The sequence below is a fragment of the Octopus bimaculoides genome, chromosome 13 (genome assembly GCF_046866305.1).
Source record: "Octopus bimaculoides isolate indiv1 chromosome 13, ASM4686630v1, whole genome shotgun sequence".
In the NCBI taxonomy this organism is placed as follows: Eukaryota; Metazoa; Mollusca; class Cephalopoda; order Octopoda; family Octopodidae; genus Octopus; species Octopus bimaculoides.
Genome location: NC_142940.1, coordinates 28,659,320 through 28,674,792, shown reverse-complemented (window position 1 = coordinate 28,674,792; position 15,473 = coordinate 28,659,320). Strand labels below are relative to the sequence as shown.

Here is a 15,473-nt window from a genome sequence, read left to right as displayed (position 1 = left end):
GAACCCTGTCAAAGGCTTTTTCCATGTCAACGAAAGCCAGGTACAGAGGTTTATCCTTGGCTAGGTATTTCTCCTGCAGCTGTCTTACCAGAAAAATGACATCAGTGGTGCTTTTACCTGGCACGAATCCAAACTGCATCTCATCAAAATTGATTCGCTCCCTAATTAGTTGGGTTATGACCCTCTCTGTGACTTTCATTACCTGATCTAACAGCTTGATACCTCTGTAATTATTTGTATTGTAAATTCACCTTTTTTTTTTTGTTGTATCATGTAAACATTATGATGTTTATAAATATTAAAATGTGTACATGCATGCATAAACAGTTGGATGTAAATGTGATTAAATAATTTATGTACATATTGTTATATTAAGTGAGTTTTTCCAGAGTTCCTGATGTTGGTTTCGATTTTTTGCACATTACGATGGCATATCATGTATATATAACTGTGATAACTGCATTAAGTACCAATTTGCATCTTTAAAATGTTATCTACTGAATATCAAACTCAGGTAACTTTCACAGTTACACGTAGGGATCTTGAGACAGAAAGAAACTGGCAGGCAGCCATGAAGGAAGGTGTTATCTAAATACTATCACAGCACTGTCTATGAACTATACAAGGCGAATCCTCTTGTTTGAAACCTTTGTAATTTACCTTAATATATTTCTCTAAAGCTTTTCTGAGTCTTACATAACAATAATCAGGAATGTTGGATTTTCAGCAGATGTTGAAGATAAGATAGCACCAACAAGTTGGAATTTCTCTGCTTTGATGGGTATCTTTCAGAATTTTTTTCACAGTGCCGTTGAAAATGATCTGGAGCATCTTTTTAACAAAAAAAAAAAATTCAAAAAATTTTTTTTTTAAACCCCTACCCCCTGACTAACTTTGCATCCAATTTTGGTCAATTATGTGGGTATTATGCACTTAAAGACTATAGAAGCTTTTCTGGTAGAACAAAAAATTAAATATTTTCAGACGGAAAGGTGTGCAAATTAAGGGAGATTTGACTGTTGTTTCTAGTAAAGGTTTAGGGCCGATAAAAATCATAAATTTTCAAAAACAAACTTTTTATAATAGCATAAATGAGTATAACAGTATAAACTCATGCTATTAAAAAAAAACTTGGAGAAGTACTTGTTAGAGTGAGAAAGAAACGAGGGAGGTGGTCATGGGATATGTTAGAAACAACAGCCAAATCTCACCTTTTCATCTGAAAATATTTACTTTTTGTTTTTTCCAAAAAGACTTCCCCTATGGTTTTTAAGTGCACAGTGCCTGTAAATTCAACAAAAATTGGTCTAAAGAGGGGGATGTGGGGTGGGGGTCAAAAAAATCTTTTTGGGTTGAAAAGATGTTCCAGATCTTTTCCAAGGGCACTGAAAAAATCAACTTCTGCCAGATTTTCTCTGTTTTGACAGGGATTTTCAAATTTAGGGGCGGATCTTACCTGTTTGGCTGCATGTTTTTCAATTTTTAAATTAAGTGGAAATATGTCAACATTGTAATGATAGCACATGACCAAAAAACGAGTAAATAGCATATTTTGTAGTTTTATGTATTCAATATACATTTAATATGAAAAAAGAATAAACAACATATCTTGTAGTTTTTAAGAACAGGAAAGGATGAGTACAAGCTGGAAAACAGCATAAAATATTAGTTTATAAACAATTGCGGATTTTTGTAAATACTTTTCCAACACTTGGCTTGTTGGAAACAGGCACCTATATGTCTGTGACTTTCAATTGGCTAAAACTACCCAAAATTTGCTAACTTTAATAATTATAATTTATCTATCTATTGATATATGGTGAAAATGAATTTCATGTCAATAATGAGTATATAAAACTACACCAGATTTTAAATCAATTGGAACAAAATTGAAAACTGGCAGTCAAACACAAAAGATCCATATTTTTCACCACACATTTCAAAATTATGGAACGAAGCTTTTTATGAAAAAATGTTTTGAAAACTTATGAGCAAACCTTGCAGACATTGGCAGGGCCAGCCTTAGGAGGTGCGAGGGCCCAATTGGGTGAGGTGAAGGAGGAATATCTGAGACTTCACCCTGGTTGCAGATGAAATGTGTGCCATGGGATTACCACTGGAATTCATTACATATAAGAAGGTCATTAGAAGTGATTGCCTCTCTGAAATGGAAAAAAACATTCACAAAAATAAGATGGAAATTAGGACATTATAACTCTAGTAGAAACATACAAAACCAACACTATCACAAGACTTATAACAATGATAACTGATAACTACATCCTCCACACCAACAACAATATGGACATCCCAAACCACCATAGCATCAATGGCAATGGTAATAACAACAGCAGCAACCACAACAACAACAATAGTAACAAAGATTCTCATCTATAACTCCAACAAGTTCTATTGATATGACAATATGATTTACTATTTAACAAAAGAGTGTGCATCCCACCATACGTGGATGGTGAGAAGAAGCAAAATTTTCTTTAGACCAGTATAATAAAACTAGTAGGAAGCTTAGTGAGGTGGAAGCCTACCAACTTGGTTCAGTGGTCGCCAAAGACTTACAAAAGTTTAAACAGCATATTAGGAACTGTGGTGTGATGGAGGAAAAAGACAACAAGAAGCAAAAGGACAGAATGAAACGTTGGACCTTACCTTGTCGACCGCAGCGGAGTACACGATCGCTCTTGATCAAAACACGTCTTTGTCGTAACCTGTCTGTTTTCTCACTGACCCACGTGCTGGCCTTCGACCGCATGTCTCCGACTTCCGGTCTGGCTTCACTTCTGTTTGCCTCACCTCTCTCCACCAACAACACACAGCTCATCACAGCCCATAACACCACACGCCCCCCTGATCTATAGATCATTCAACCGGCTTTCCCACTCACTCCTCGCTCCCGAACTACCTTAATTGGTTTCATAATCAGCCAACCAGGGAGGAGGGTGCCGCTCCCTCTGTGGTCACTGTGCGACCCCGGGACTGGCCTGAGTTCCTGGTGCGCTGCCTTCATCATCTTGCCTACTGCTGCTGTCTTCATCATCCTGCCCACTACAGCTGGTTCCATCCTCTGAAGCACTGACAATCTTCCGCACATCCAAAACATGGCGTGGCATACCATCGACCGAGACGTTGTTCTTTGAATTGATGGAGGTTATAGTTCCTTTCCCCCATTGTGATGTGCACCGTGCATTTTGGGGTTTTACCCATACTTCTTCCCCGATCTGCACGAAGGTGTGCTCTTCTTCTCCCCGGAGTCGCATTGATGCAATACACGGGTGCCTCCACTCGTACCTGAATATTGCCCTGTGTGGCACCGACTCCTCAGCCTGTCCTGACCTGGGCGACATATACCAAAAAACGGCCTCGATTGGCGAAATGTGGCCCCTCTCTGCCATGGTCTTGATGGTACGATGATGCCTTTCCACCACTCCATTTCCACTTGGCCGGTATGCCGCCCTGAAGAAGCGGCTGACCTGCCACCCGTCAAGCATTTCTTTCAGCACCTCCGAGCGAAATGCAGTGCCATTATCCAGCAGCAGCTCATCCACGGGGCCTCGTTCCAGGAATATCCCATTTAATACTCCTGCGATTTCCTCTGCAGTCCCCGTCTTCATCTCCCTCCATATGGCCATCCGCCCCGGTCCGCAGTCAACCATTGAGAGGTACATCCCCTGCCGGTAGTGTGTTACATCCACTGCTAGTCGTTTCCAGTTGTGGGCCACTGGAATACTTCCTGCCTCATGTACGCCTGGAGCAGGGTCAATAGACTGGCACCTGTCACAGCTGCTAACCACTCTCTGCACGTTCCGCCTCGTTACCTCGGAGTCAACTTTCCTGGCTAGGAACAATGTCCTGCCCACTCCCATGTGATGCATGGTATGCAGTCTCCTCAACTCAGACAGCATACTGCAGCCACAGCCTGCTCCGCATCCTCTGGCACCCGCAACCAAACTCGCTTTACCCTGGTTAGGACGTCTGCCCTGTTCTTTTCGGAAGGCACAAAAATTACGCTCAGCTCCAGATCGAACTCAGCGGTTAGCTCCCACAATATTCCCAATCGGCACTTTACCAGCATCTCCACAGCCCCTTTAGTTCGCACCCTCCGCTCATTGGTGATGACTGCCATCACCCAACCAAGCACAGTGGCCGAATCAGTTCTAATTTCGATGGTGCACAGCCCCCACTTCAAGGTCAGGTTCACCCCCTTCAGCACAGCATCCAACTCTGCCACGTTGATATGGTTGCAGTCATCCATCTTCCTGAGCCAGGCTGCATCTTCCACGACGGTGCCTCCCATTTCCAAGACAACCCCTATTGCGATGCTACTGGCGTCACACCAAACGATCCCACTCTTTGATTTGGGAACATACCAACTGCCCCTCACTGGATCCTCTGCTCTCACTCTGACCAAGAATTCCTGCATCATGTCGGTCGTTTTCTCCCCAACTCTGTCATTCCACTTTGCTCCTTCGGCTCGTCTCTTGATGAAGCTACATGCTGTCCGGTGCCGTCCTGCATCCGGGTAGTGTCCCACCAGCTTCCCACACACCGAGAACAGTTCCCGTCTACTCACGCTGGTGCCCAGTTCAGGGATCTCGTTCCCACGCCAAAACACCAACGCACCGGCCTTGTCTCTCCGTAGCTTGAGGCCCAGTGCAGCGCCTCCCTCCATGGCCTCTGGTGGCTTGGCGACCAGTCCGAACTTCTTCAGGTGGCCTATGACCTCCGTTGCTGGCATTATGGTTTCATCCACAAGGATGTCATCAATGTACAAATTGGTGGCCCTTTTTACTCTGTCCACCTTTCCCAGGATGGCCTTGAGAATTGTTGCCATAATTTTTGGCGCTGAATTTAGCCCAAACCCCAGCCTGGTCAAACAGTATGTCCGGCCCTTATACCTGACAAGCTGATGCTTCCACAGTCTCTCAGCCACATGCACCTGCAGGTATGCCGACTTCAAATCGACGATCGTGGAAGCCCCTGTCATCTGCCTCCATTCTCGCAAGGTGTCCCTGCAGACATCTGTGGCCTCGCCGCCCGTATGACATGATATGTGGTCATTCAGCTCGCGGAAGTCAAGCACTGGTCTGACCTTATGCTTCGTGGGCTGTACCACCGCCATCAGCGGCAGGACTCCGCTCTCTCCTTCTTCTTCCCAAGGGATCAATATGCCCTCCTTAATCCACCGCTCCACCGCCCCCTCGAACTCGCTTCTGGCATCTCCTTTCAAAGTATGCTGGTAGCAGCCCACTTTATTTTTTAACGTCGGGGGCTCTCCCCTCCAGTGCCACTCCACTGTCCACCTCTGGCCATCGAAGGTGGCACGAAAATCCTGGTCTTCAATAGTGTGCGTGGCATAGTTTTCTTCTCGGTTCTCACCAATGCACGGCGTCGCCATACACGGTTTCCCTGCGACCCCGAAAGTCACACCGGCCTCGTTGACAGTGACACCTCCTAAACGGGTGATTGCATCCATCCCCATCACCACGTCAATCTCATCCACCAAGTGGCCAACTACAATTGCTTGCAGCGTCAGCTTTGCTCCCTGCACCTCAATCTGCACGTCAGTAATGCCTTCACAGCGTACCTCTCTTCCGTCGACTGTCCTCACACTGCTTTCTCCACTCCACGTCTCTACCACTCCCGGAGTCATCAGGGTCGTTGTACAGCCTGTGTCCACGAGGGCACGCGACATCTTCCCATCCACTAGCACATCAACAACGCGTAGAAAAAAATGCGCCTTTATTGATCCGAAGGGACGACCACTGGTGCAGTAGTCTCCCTTAGACCGTTTCCCTGCAGACATTTGCTGGCTATATGTCCCGTTTCTCGACAACGGTAGCAAATGACCTCAGGCTTGGGTAACTTGCAGTCTCGCACCATGTGTGGGCCCTGACACCGGAAACACTGTCCTTTGAACGGTCGCACACGTTCCTTGTTCGACCCCTCTCCGCTACTCCTTGGTCGGCCACCTTTTGCTGTTGCCGTTGCTGCCAACGATGTCGATCTACAACACGAAACTAACATACGAGCCCTCGTTATTATATCCGCCATGGGCATGGCTTTCACGTCCGGCAGTTTCTGCAATTCGACCGACATGTGGTCAGGAAACCCAGTTACAAATGCCAACTTTACTGTTCGATCCACCGATTCTCTCTCGTACCCCTCCAGTCTAGCCAACCTCCTAAGTTCGTTGGCAAACACGTCGACCTGTTCGCCGGTCCACTTCGCTCTCCCCAGGCAAGCGTACGCCTCAAACATTCCTTCTGCGAAGGCCTCCATCAAGCGGATTTCTATTTTCTCCGCGCTAACTTGGTCCCTCTCTTCTATCTCTAAAAATAGTGCCAACGCCGGACCATCCAAATACAGTGGTAGAAAGTTTGCCAAGTCGCCTATCCCTTGGAGCTTCGCGACCAGCTTCATTTTTTTTAGCCACGCGACCACATCTGTGTCGCCGCAAAACGGTTTAATGATATCACTAGAAATCCGGACTACACTCATAATTTTTTTTTTTTTCTTATGGGTCGAAATAGCTTGTGGTGTGATGGAGGAAAAAGACAAGAAGCAAAAGGACAGAATGAAACGTTGGACCTTACCTTGTCGACCGCAGTGGAGTACACGATCGCTCTTGATCAAAATACGTCTTTGTCGTAACCTGTCTGTTTTCTCACTGACCCACGTGCTGGCCTTCGACAGCATGTGTCCGACTTCCGGTCTGACCCTTCCGGTCTGGCCCTTCCGGTCTGGCTTCACTTCTGTTTGCCTCACCTCTCTCCACCAACAACACACAGCTCATCACAGCCCATAACACCACAGGAACAATGAAATTGTATGCCTTTCTCTCGACAAATCTGTAGAACATCAGTAGGCAGCCTGCAGAACTATGTGCGGACCATGAAACAACACATCAGTAATATGAGAGAGGTTGCACCACAAGAACATGTAAAAGTAGAGAAACTTCTCAGGACACACATGGGAATGTGGTGCAACATATTCCAACCAAAAAATTGGATCACACAAAATTTACTAACATCCAACAACAATGTTCCCACTCTATGGGTTACAGAACGACCATAAATCCTTCACAAACCCTGTTACAGAGCCTCCAGCCTAGCTGGTTCATGGGGAGAATATTTCCAGCAACTATAGGCTGTCCTACTCCCTCTTGCAGGTATTGTGACTGCTCATTGAGATGTCCCCGGATGTCTGTGTGAGCACTGAAGACTTTCTCAGTAGAGTCAATAAGTGTGTAGCAAGATCAATTTCTATTACGGGATATTAGAGTCGACTAGCCTTTTATAGGCTCCACACATTAATCTGTAATGGCTGGTCGTCTGACCAATCATTTGAGTTTGGAACATTGGTTGAGTCCTGTACTTTTATTGGTCAAGTATTGTGCAGGATTGGATTGAGGATCCAATCACATACATAATACATTCTAAAACAACTAACCTGATTCAATACTGGAGCATACCTCTGCATATATATTAAGTTAACAAAACATCTATGACAGAGAGATTTTCATGAAGATGAATCATGTTATTTTTCTGCCAATATAATGAAATACATGTAACCAACGATGGCCAGAGCTGAATTATTCAAACAATGGATGACTATACAACTACCAATATCGATGATGTGTTTATTTTGTCCACTGAATTATTTAGCAGAGAAATAAAGTCTCACTGTTTGTTTCTTCTATTATTTCCATGAATGTATACAGGGTGTTCAAAAAGTCTCTCCGCAGAGAGACTTTTTAGAGACAGCATCAACACCAAGAGATATTGCTCAAATATTGTCTATCCATTTGTAGGCCAACTCACTGGAAGTGAAATTAATAATGCATACTTTCAGCAAAATTGAGCTACAGCACTTACTTTGTGCATTACCATGGTGCTACTTCAAGAATTTTTCAGTGAACGGATTATTTCGAAGGGACTTTCGCCACCAAGATCACCTGATTTAACACTGCCAGACTTTTTTTTCTGGGGAGCAAGTAAAAGATCAGTGTACAAGAATCACCCAAAATCCATTAATGAGCTAAAAGACACAATCATAACCTTCACACAGTCCATACCGTATCAGACTCTCTGAGATGTATTTCAAAACGTGTAGAAGAGTCAACTTATGTATTGAAAATGAAGGATGACACTTTCAACACCTCTTATAAAGTTTTTTAAAGTCTCGTAAATTCTAATATATTCTTTTGTAGTCTTATACCATCTTATAAATATGCAGATATGAACAGCATATGGGAACCGGTATTAAGGAAGGATAGGAGAATATTAGATTTATAAGCCCTAAAATCCATAATTGCCCACGGGCATATAGCGTAGTGGTTAAGAGCACGGGCTACTAACCCCAAGATTCTGAGTTCAATTCCAGGCAGCGACCTGAATAATGATAATAATAATAATAATAATAACATCGAAAAATACCTTAGGAATGAGAACCCAAGTTCAAAATTTCCCAAAGACACCTGATGAAGGCTGGAGGGTATATCAGCCGAAACGTTGTGTTAACAACAAACAAGATGAGGATAAATATCCATCAATTGTAAATAATGTTATCAATATTTATTTTGTAATAAAATGCTTACTGCAGAGAGATTTTTTTAACACCCTGTATAACGGTATGCAAGATTCCATAGTAAACCAAGGGAGGTCTTATACCTACACAGCTAAAAGTGAACCACTCCAACGACCTCACAGGTTGTGTGGTAGATAGCATGGATGTGATATCATTCTGTCTACTGACATATATTTTGCTGTGGTGAAATGCATAGAAATAATCTGTGAGAATGAAGTAGAGTTCCACAAAGTTAACACAAAGGAACTGGACCTCCTCCTAAGATTACCCTTTGACTTTAATTACCTGGACAATCATGACTTAGTAGATTTTGACCCACCAGGTATGAATGGGGAAAACCACCCACCATCACATCATCAAAATGCTGGAGTGGCTGGACAATATCCAGAGAACAGCAATTAGGTGAGAAAGATGGTAGCACATGCAATAGGCACTAGCATAAAAACCGCTTTGAAAAAACACATAATCAAGTTCAGTAAGAAATTGTATATGCAGGTGCAAGGAATAACCATTGGTGTTGGTATGGCTGGAGACAAGGCTGGCCTCTTCTTGACCTGGTGAGACAGAAAACTTGGGCAATCTCTTGGTGAACACTCTATAGCAATATTACTATACAAATGATATCAATATTCTAGTGGTCCCATGTGGTCAAGAGGAGTACAATGGAAAGCATCCAGCACATGGCTAACTGCATCCACCAGAGTATCAAAGTAACAATAGATTACCACACTAGACTCGCTGTCCTTGATACCAAACTTTAGTTAGAGACTACAAACAACAAAGTTCAACTCCTCCACTCCTATTACATAAAAGCCATAGCTTCCAAATATGTTATTCACAAGAACTCAGCTTTGTTGCACAATGTGAAGATACACACACACAAACTCTTCATTTATTCTCACCCTTACCTCCTCTTCTAAACAAACACACATCTACAAGCATGCATACACACAGACATAAGACCACTTCTCAGACAGATCTTGAGCCTTGGAACAAGAGGGGAAGTTGCTAACTCAGACAAGGTTGCAAACAGCATTGAAACATACTAATAGCAGACTTAGTTAGGATAATGAACAATGTCCCCACTGCACAAACCTTATGAAATAAAGAGACATGTACAGGACTTCATGCACCACATGCAGTTCTCTGCAGACCTTGGAACAAGAGGGGAAGTTACTAAGTCACTCACATGGTTGTGAATAGCAATGAAAGAACTTTGTCTAAGAAACAACCAATTGATTGTTTAACGAGAACATCAACTGAACAATTGATTAGTTAATTGGTAAGATATTTAACTTATCAACTAACAATGGAATTGAATCTGTGCATGTGTTATTATTATTGGCATAATGATTTTACCAAGACACAACAAAATATATGTATTTTGTTGTCTTGGGAAAGTCATTAAAAAAAAGAATTTCTAAAATTTTTTCTCAGAAATCTTTTGCCGGGCCACGCAAGATGAAAGAACGAACACACACACACACACAAACATATTTAGTCTTCGGATACATCAACTCCAGATGTATCCTGATTCCATTCTTCTAGCAACTCGAAGCAAGTTGCCAAAAATGTAATGTAGTGGCAAATAATATTTACTAACACCAGCAAATAAAAAAATATTATAGTTGAACCAGTTATCACTTTGTTATTTCACAGGCAAACACATGCCTATTGCACTGACACGATAACAAAAACATACCACATTTTGGTGGCACCACTACATTTTTGGTGACCCTGTCACAGAATTCCGGCCTTCCCTGGAACCAGCTTCAACCGAAGAATAACAGCCTGCACATCATCTGTCAACAAAACAACTGAGAATTCCTGCGAACACAATGGCTCTCCCAGATCAGAATCCAGCGGTGAACATATCTCCTACCGACATGGCATTCCAGGCAGCGATTCCTTCCACCAACCCTTTCCTTTCGTTGTCCAGTGATTCGGAAATTTCCGACTTGCGTGCATTGGTCACTCAGCCAGGAACTGAATGTGACGGAAGTTCCTGGTTCACACCCACAACGTCGCCTGTTTTTCGTTTGCGATCGTGTAACAGGCACACGTTTCCTGGTTGATACCGGCGCAGAAGTCAGCATAGTCCCTGTTTCCAGCATTTCAGGAAAATGAAAGGAGACACCAGTCTGTCTTCAGGCAGTTAATCACTCGCCGATCCAAACTTACGGTGAACAGTCCCTAACGCTGAACTTGGGATTACGCCGCACCTTCCAGTGGGTATTTGTCATCGCCAAACTGCCGACCCCTATCTTAGGAGCCGATTTCTTGCATCATTTCGGTCTCCTAGTAGACATACAAAATAGACGACTTGTCGACAGCACCACACAGCTTACTGTGCATGGTATAGCCGCTCGTATGGCCACAGTCAGCCCAACCATATTGCTTTCAACAACGACTCGTCACAGTACCATCCTGAAACAGTATCCGGACGTCGCTCAACCAGTATTCCATAACCAGCCGATCAAGCACGACATCACCCACCACATCAAGACCACATCTCTTTGCAAATTAAGGGAGTTCCTCGGTCTCGTAAATTTTTATTGGAGATTTTTACCTCACCTTGCCGAGATAGCGCAACCGCTCATGGATTTGCTACGTCAGCGAACTTGCAAAAACACCGAAATTGCCCTGGATGAAGATCAACTCGCCTCTTTCGCCGCCCTGAAAAAAGCATTATCCAACGCCACTATGCTGGTGTATCCGAAACCAGATGCCCCGCTATGTTTACTTGTCGATGCATCCGATTCTGGAATAGGAGGCATCCTACAGCAGCTTGTTGATGGCATATGGCAACCGTTGTCTTTCTTTTCTTATCGATTAAAACCTGCCGAAACGAAATACAGTACCTTCAGTCGGGAATTATTGGCGGCATACCTGGCCGTTAAGCATTTCCGACACATGCTAGAGGGTACCAATTTTGCCATATACACCGATCACAAACCACTGGTGTATGGGATCTTTGTGATTTGACGGGCAACATTTTTTTATGTAGTGTTTTTGGTACTGAAACACTTTCAAACTTCGAATACTTTTATATTATGTGTTATAGAACAGATAAAAAATTTTGTATTCTAAGTTATTTCATGCAAAAAATTGTCGTATTTCGGTAATTTCAACCAATCACTGACATCTATTGAGGTGAAAACAATTACGCCGAAGAATGTAAACAACGGTGTTACGGGATTTTTTCCCTTGAATAAAATTAGTGCCGTTGTTTGTCAACAAAAACTATCCATTGTCAACAACAACTATAAGTGGTATATATTTCGTTTGTTACTGTTATTTATGACATCGTTCGTGCGTTTGTACTGGTTTTAGCTTTAGGGTTTTAGGGTTAGGGTTCGGGTTTTAGAGTTAGGGTTAGTTTTAGGATTACGGTTACGGTTATGATTATTTTTGCCATAACCTTAACTCTAACCCTATAACTCATAACCATAACCCTAACCCTAACCCCAACCCTAACCCTAAAACCCTAAACCCTTACTAGGGAATAATGATATAATTAAACAGGGAATAACACACTTGACACCAAACAGCACTAACTGTATTCAGCTGAATAGACGTCAGTGATTGGTTGAAATTACAGAAATACGACAACTTTAACATAAAATAACTTGCGATGTACAATTTTTTGTTAAGAAGGTTAAGAGAAGAAGTTGTTTTATATGACACATTCTACCAGTGTCCCAAGTTTGAAAGTGTTTCGTTAAGAAAACAAGTGTTGCCCGTCAAATCACAAAGATCCGGTGTATGCATTTAACACCAAGCCTGATCGCCACTCACTGAGAGAAATCCACCACCTCGACTTCATATCACAATATACGACGGATATTTCCCACATCAAAGGGACGACTAACTTAGCAGCCGATGCACTTTCCCGAACGCAGATCAATGCTATCCACACCACGGCTACAATTGATCTGGCTAGTATAGCAGCTGAACAGGAGAATGACAAAGAACTTCTAAAGCTCCGGAATTCGTCATCTCCCAAATTTCAGCATGTTCCACTACCATCGTCCTCGGCCCATATTTGGTGTGATATCTCCACCGGTCACCAACACCCTTATGTACCACAAAAACATTGTCGTGAAGTTTTCTCTGCTCTGCATTCTCTGTCACATCCTGGTATTCGCTCCACTCAAAAGCTGATATCGACCCGTTTTGTGTAGACCAATATCAACGAGGACATCAGAGAATGGACCAAGTGCTGTGTCGCGTGCCAAAAAGCAAAAATCCACCGGCACATAAAATCACCAATCGGTTCCTTTTCGCAACCCGACGCACGATTTCAGCATGTTCATATTGATATTGTAGGACCTCTGCCACCTTCGCAGAATTATACTCATTTACTCACCTGCGTGGACCATTTTTCGCAATGGCCCAAAGCTTGGCCCTTATCCGATACATCGGCAGAATCGGTCGCCAAAACGCTGATATCACAATGGGTTTCGCGTTTTGGCACACCCGCAACAATCACCACAGACAGAGGACGTCAGTTTGATTCCCACCTTTTCGCTGAACTGACTCATCTACTCGGGTGCAAACACACCCGCACTACTGCTTACCACCCTGCAGCAAATGGCATGGTTGAACGCTTCCACCGCCAATTCAAAGCAGCTATTAAAGCATCTGCAGACTCTTCTAACTGGCTGGAACATCTCCCCCTCATCCTCCTTGGTATTCGATCCATGGTTAAGGAGGAAGTTGGACATACTCCGGCAGAACTAGTCTACGGCACAGCACTCACCTTACCAGGGCAGATGATCGAACCTGTTGCATCACAACACCTTCCTGACCCAGCACAATATGTGCACCGATTGCGGACATTCATGTCGCATTTGTCACCTGCAGGCCCCAGACAACAGAACGTCGTTTCACATGTTCCAAAAGATATCAACACTTGGACTCATGTTTTTGTGAGAAACGATGGCATACCATCTCAACTCCGGCCACCATATTCCGGGCCGTACAAAGTCATCAAAAGAGAACCCAAGTATTTCGTTCTCGATATCGGAGGTAAACGAAATACAGTATCAATTGATCGTTTGAAAAAAGCCTTCATCGAGGACGACTTACATTCAGTTCCCTCTGTTCCTCGAACAGGCTCACCAACCCCAGCAAACACTACAGATTCTGCACAACCCCGGCACACCAAATCAGGAAGAATTGTTCGCTGGCCCGCAAGGTTTGTGCAAGTTTTTCGGGTAAGTCCCAATTCTTAACCTACCCATCTTCTTTAAGGAAACGCATACATCAACACATAACTCACATGACTGCATCACCTACATACAAACCCAAAGAAATCAACGAACATTTTGTATACATAAAAGAAAAGGAAAAATAAAAAAAACATTGTTCCACATCAGTGAAAAACTTTCTGTATGAACATTTAATGAACATTTCACAAGCGAACTTTTTTGATGAACATTTCTTTCATTTTTTGCATGTACATATGTTTTGCTTTCTTTTAAAACTGTTTTGCTTTCTTGTAAAAATATTTTGCTATCTGATGCTTACACACACTTGCAACAGTCACATTCTCACTTGTGCTACCATTTGATCTTTTGCGCCACTGAAATACAACCTGCCTCTATTTAGATCTCTTGTGGGTCGAGTAATCAATAGATGCACATCTCTTTCAACGCGCCAACATGTTTCTGCCTGGGCACATATATGCATTGCCCACCATATAGCACACACCAACAATGACTCTTTGCTTCATATTTTTTATATCCAATGTTTTTGACATTCATTTGTCTGTTGCACCTTGTAAAATTTTTTCTGCATACACAAAAAGATAACATTTCCAATATCGTTCAATCTCTGTGGCTTTCTCACTAGAAGGGGGGGGGGGGGGTAGTGTAAAAATTAACACTTCCTTCTCCAAGCCTAGATTCGAAACCGAATCTAAGAATTCTCGGTCGTCCAAACCACCACGATCAACAGGCACGAAAACAGGTTTTCTTTGTCCTGTCAAAAAGTGATTGATGATCTCCCTTTAACCTTTGACCTCATAGATGTCAGGCGAAGTTCAACTGGACAGCAACTGACCTACTTAGGTACTAAGCCTGCTGCAGCATGCCCATCCTTCTAGCTGCCACGATTCTTATAAATTGAGTGGTCAACAAGACACCAGGAGACACAGACAGATGGAGACTGTGATGCGTGCAGACCGAACCAGTGCTCTGCTACTATCAGACAGAGATCTTTTGCCGGGCCACGCAAGATGAAAGAACGAACACACACACACACACACACGAACATATTTAGTCTTCGGATACATCAACTCCAGATGTATCCTGATTCCATTTTTCTAGCAACTCGAAGCAAGTTGCCAAAAATGTAATGTAGTGGCAAATAATATTTACTAACACCAGCAAATAAAAAAATGTTATAGTTGAACCAGTTATCACTTTGTTATTTCACAGGCAAACACATGCCTATCGCACCGACACAATAACAAAAACATACCACATTTTGGTGGCACCACTACAATTCTCTCAATCAGAAATTAAGTTGTTGGTTAAACCAACAGATTTTGTCATCTTTTTCTCTGTACCGCTGATGCTAGAATTGACAGTCAGCTCCTAGTAGTTAGCTAAACAGCTTCAACCATCAGTGATACTTAGCATCCACAGAATTTTTTCCCACTAATGTATTGCCAAGTTTTTCTTCCACTGCACCAATGTTGTTGGATTAAATTCATTTTGTGGAGAAAGCTTTTTGGTGTATGTCCATGTTTATTATTATTGAGTGAGAGAGCAATACACAAACACCATCACACTATTGTGTACAAATATATGAAGCCAGATATACTTATCATGACTACCTGTCTGATAAGGGTACACTAGGCA

At 42.9% G+C, this 15,473-nt stretch overlaps 3 protein-coding genes across 3 annotated transcripts; 1 reads left to right on the top strand and 2 right to left on the bottom strand.

The window, feature by feature from the left end:
- Positions 1-2,558: 2,558 nt before the first annotated feature.
- On the bottom strand, positions 2,559-5,710 carry LOC149132857 (uncharacterized). The gene has a single exon (XM_089362073.1). The coding sequence runs from the start codon at positions 5,708-5,710 to the stop codon at positions 3,905-3,907; it is 1,806 nt and encodes a 601-aa protein (XP_089218199.1). The 3' UTR covers positions 2,559-3,904.
- On the bottom strand, positions 5,595-6,542 carry LOC149132856 (uncharacterized). The gene has a single exon (XM_089362076.1). The coding sequence runs from the start codon at positions 6,514-6,516 to the stop codon at positions 5,758-5,760; it is 759 nt and encodes a 252-aa protein (XP_089218202.1). The 5' UTR covers positions 6,517-6,542; the 3' UTR covers positions 5,595-5,757.
- A 5,188-nt stretch (positions 6,543-11,730) lies between these two features.
- LOC149132855 (uncharacterized) lies at positions 11,731-14,443 on the top strand. The gene has a single exon (XM_089361599.1). The coding sequence runs from the start codon at positions 13,203-13,205 to the stop codon at positions 13,839-13,841; it is 639 nt and encodes a 212-aa protein (XP_089217725.1). The 5' UTR covers positions 11,731-13,202; the 3' UTR covers positions 13,842-14,443.
- The last annotated feature ends 1,030 nt before the right edge of the window (positions 14,444-15,473 follow it).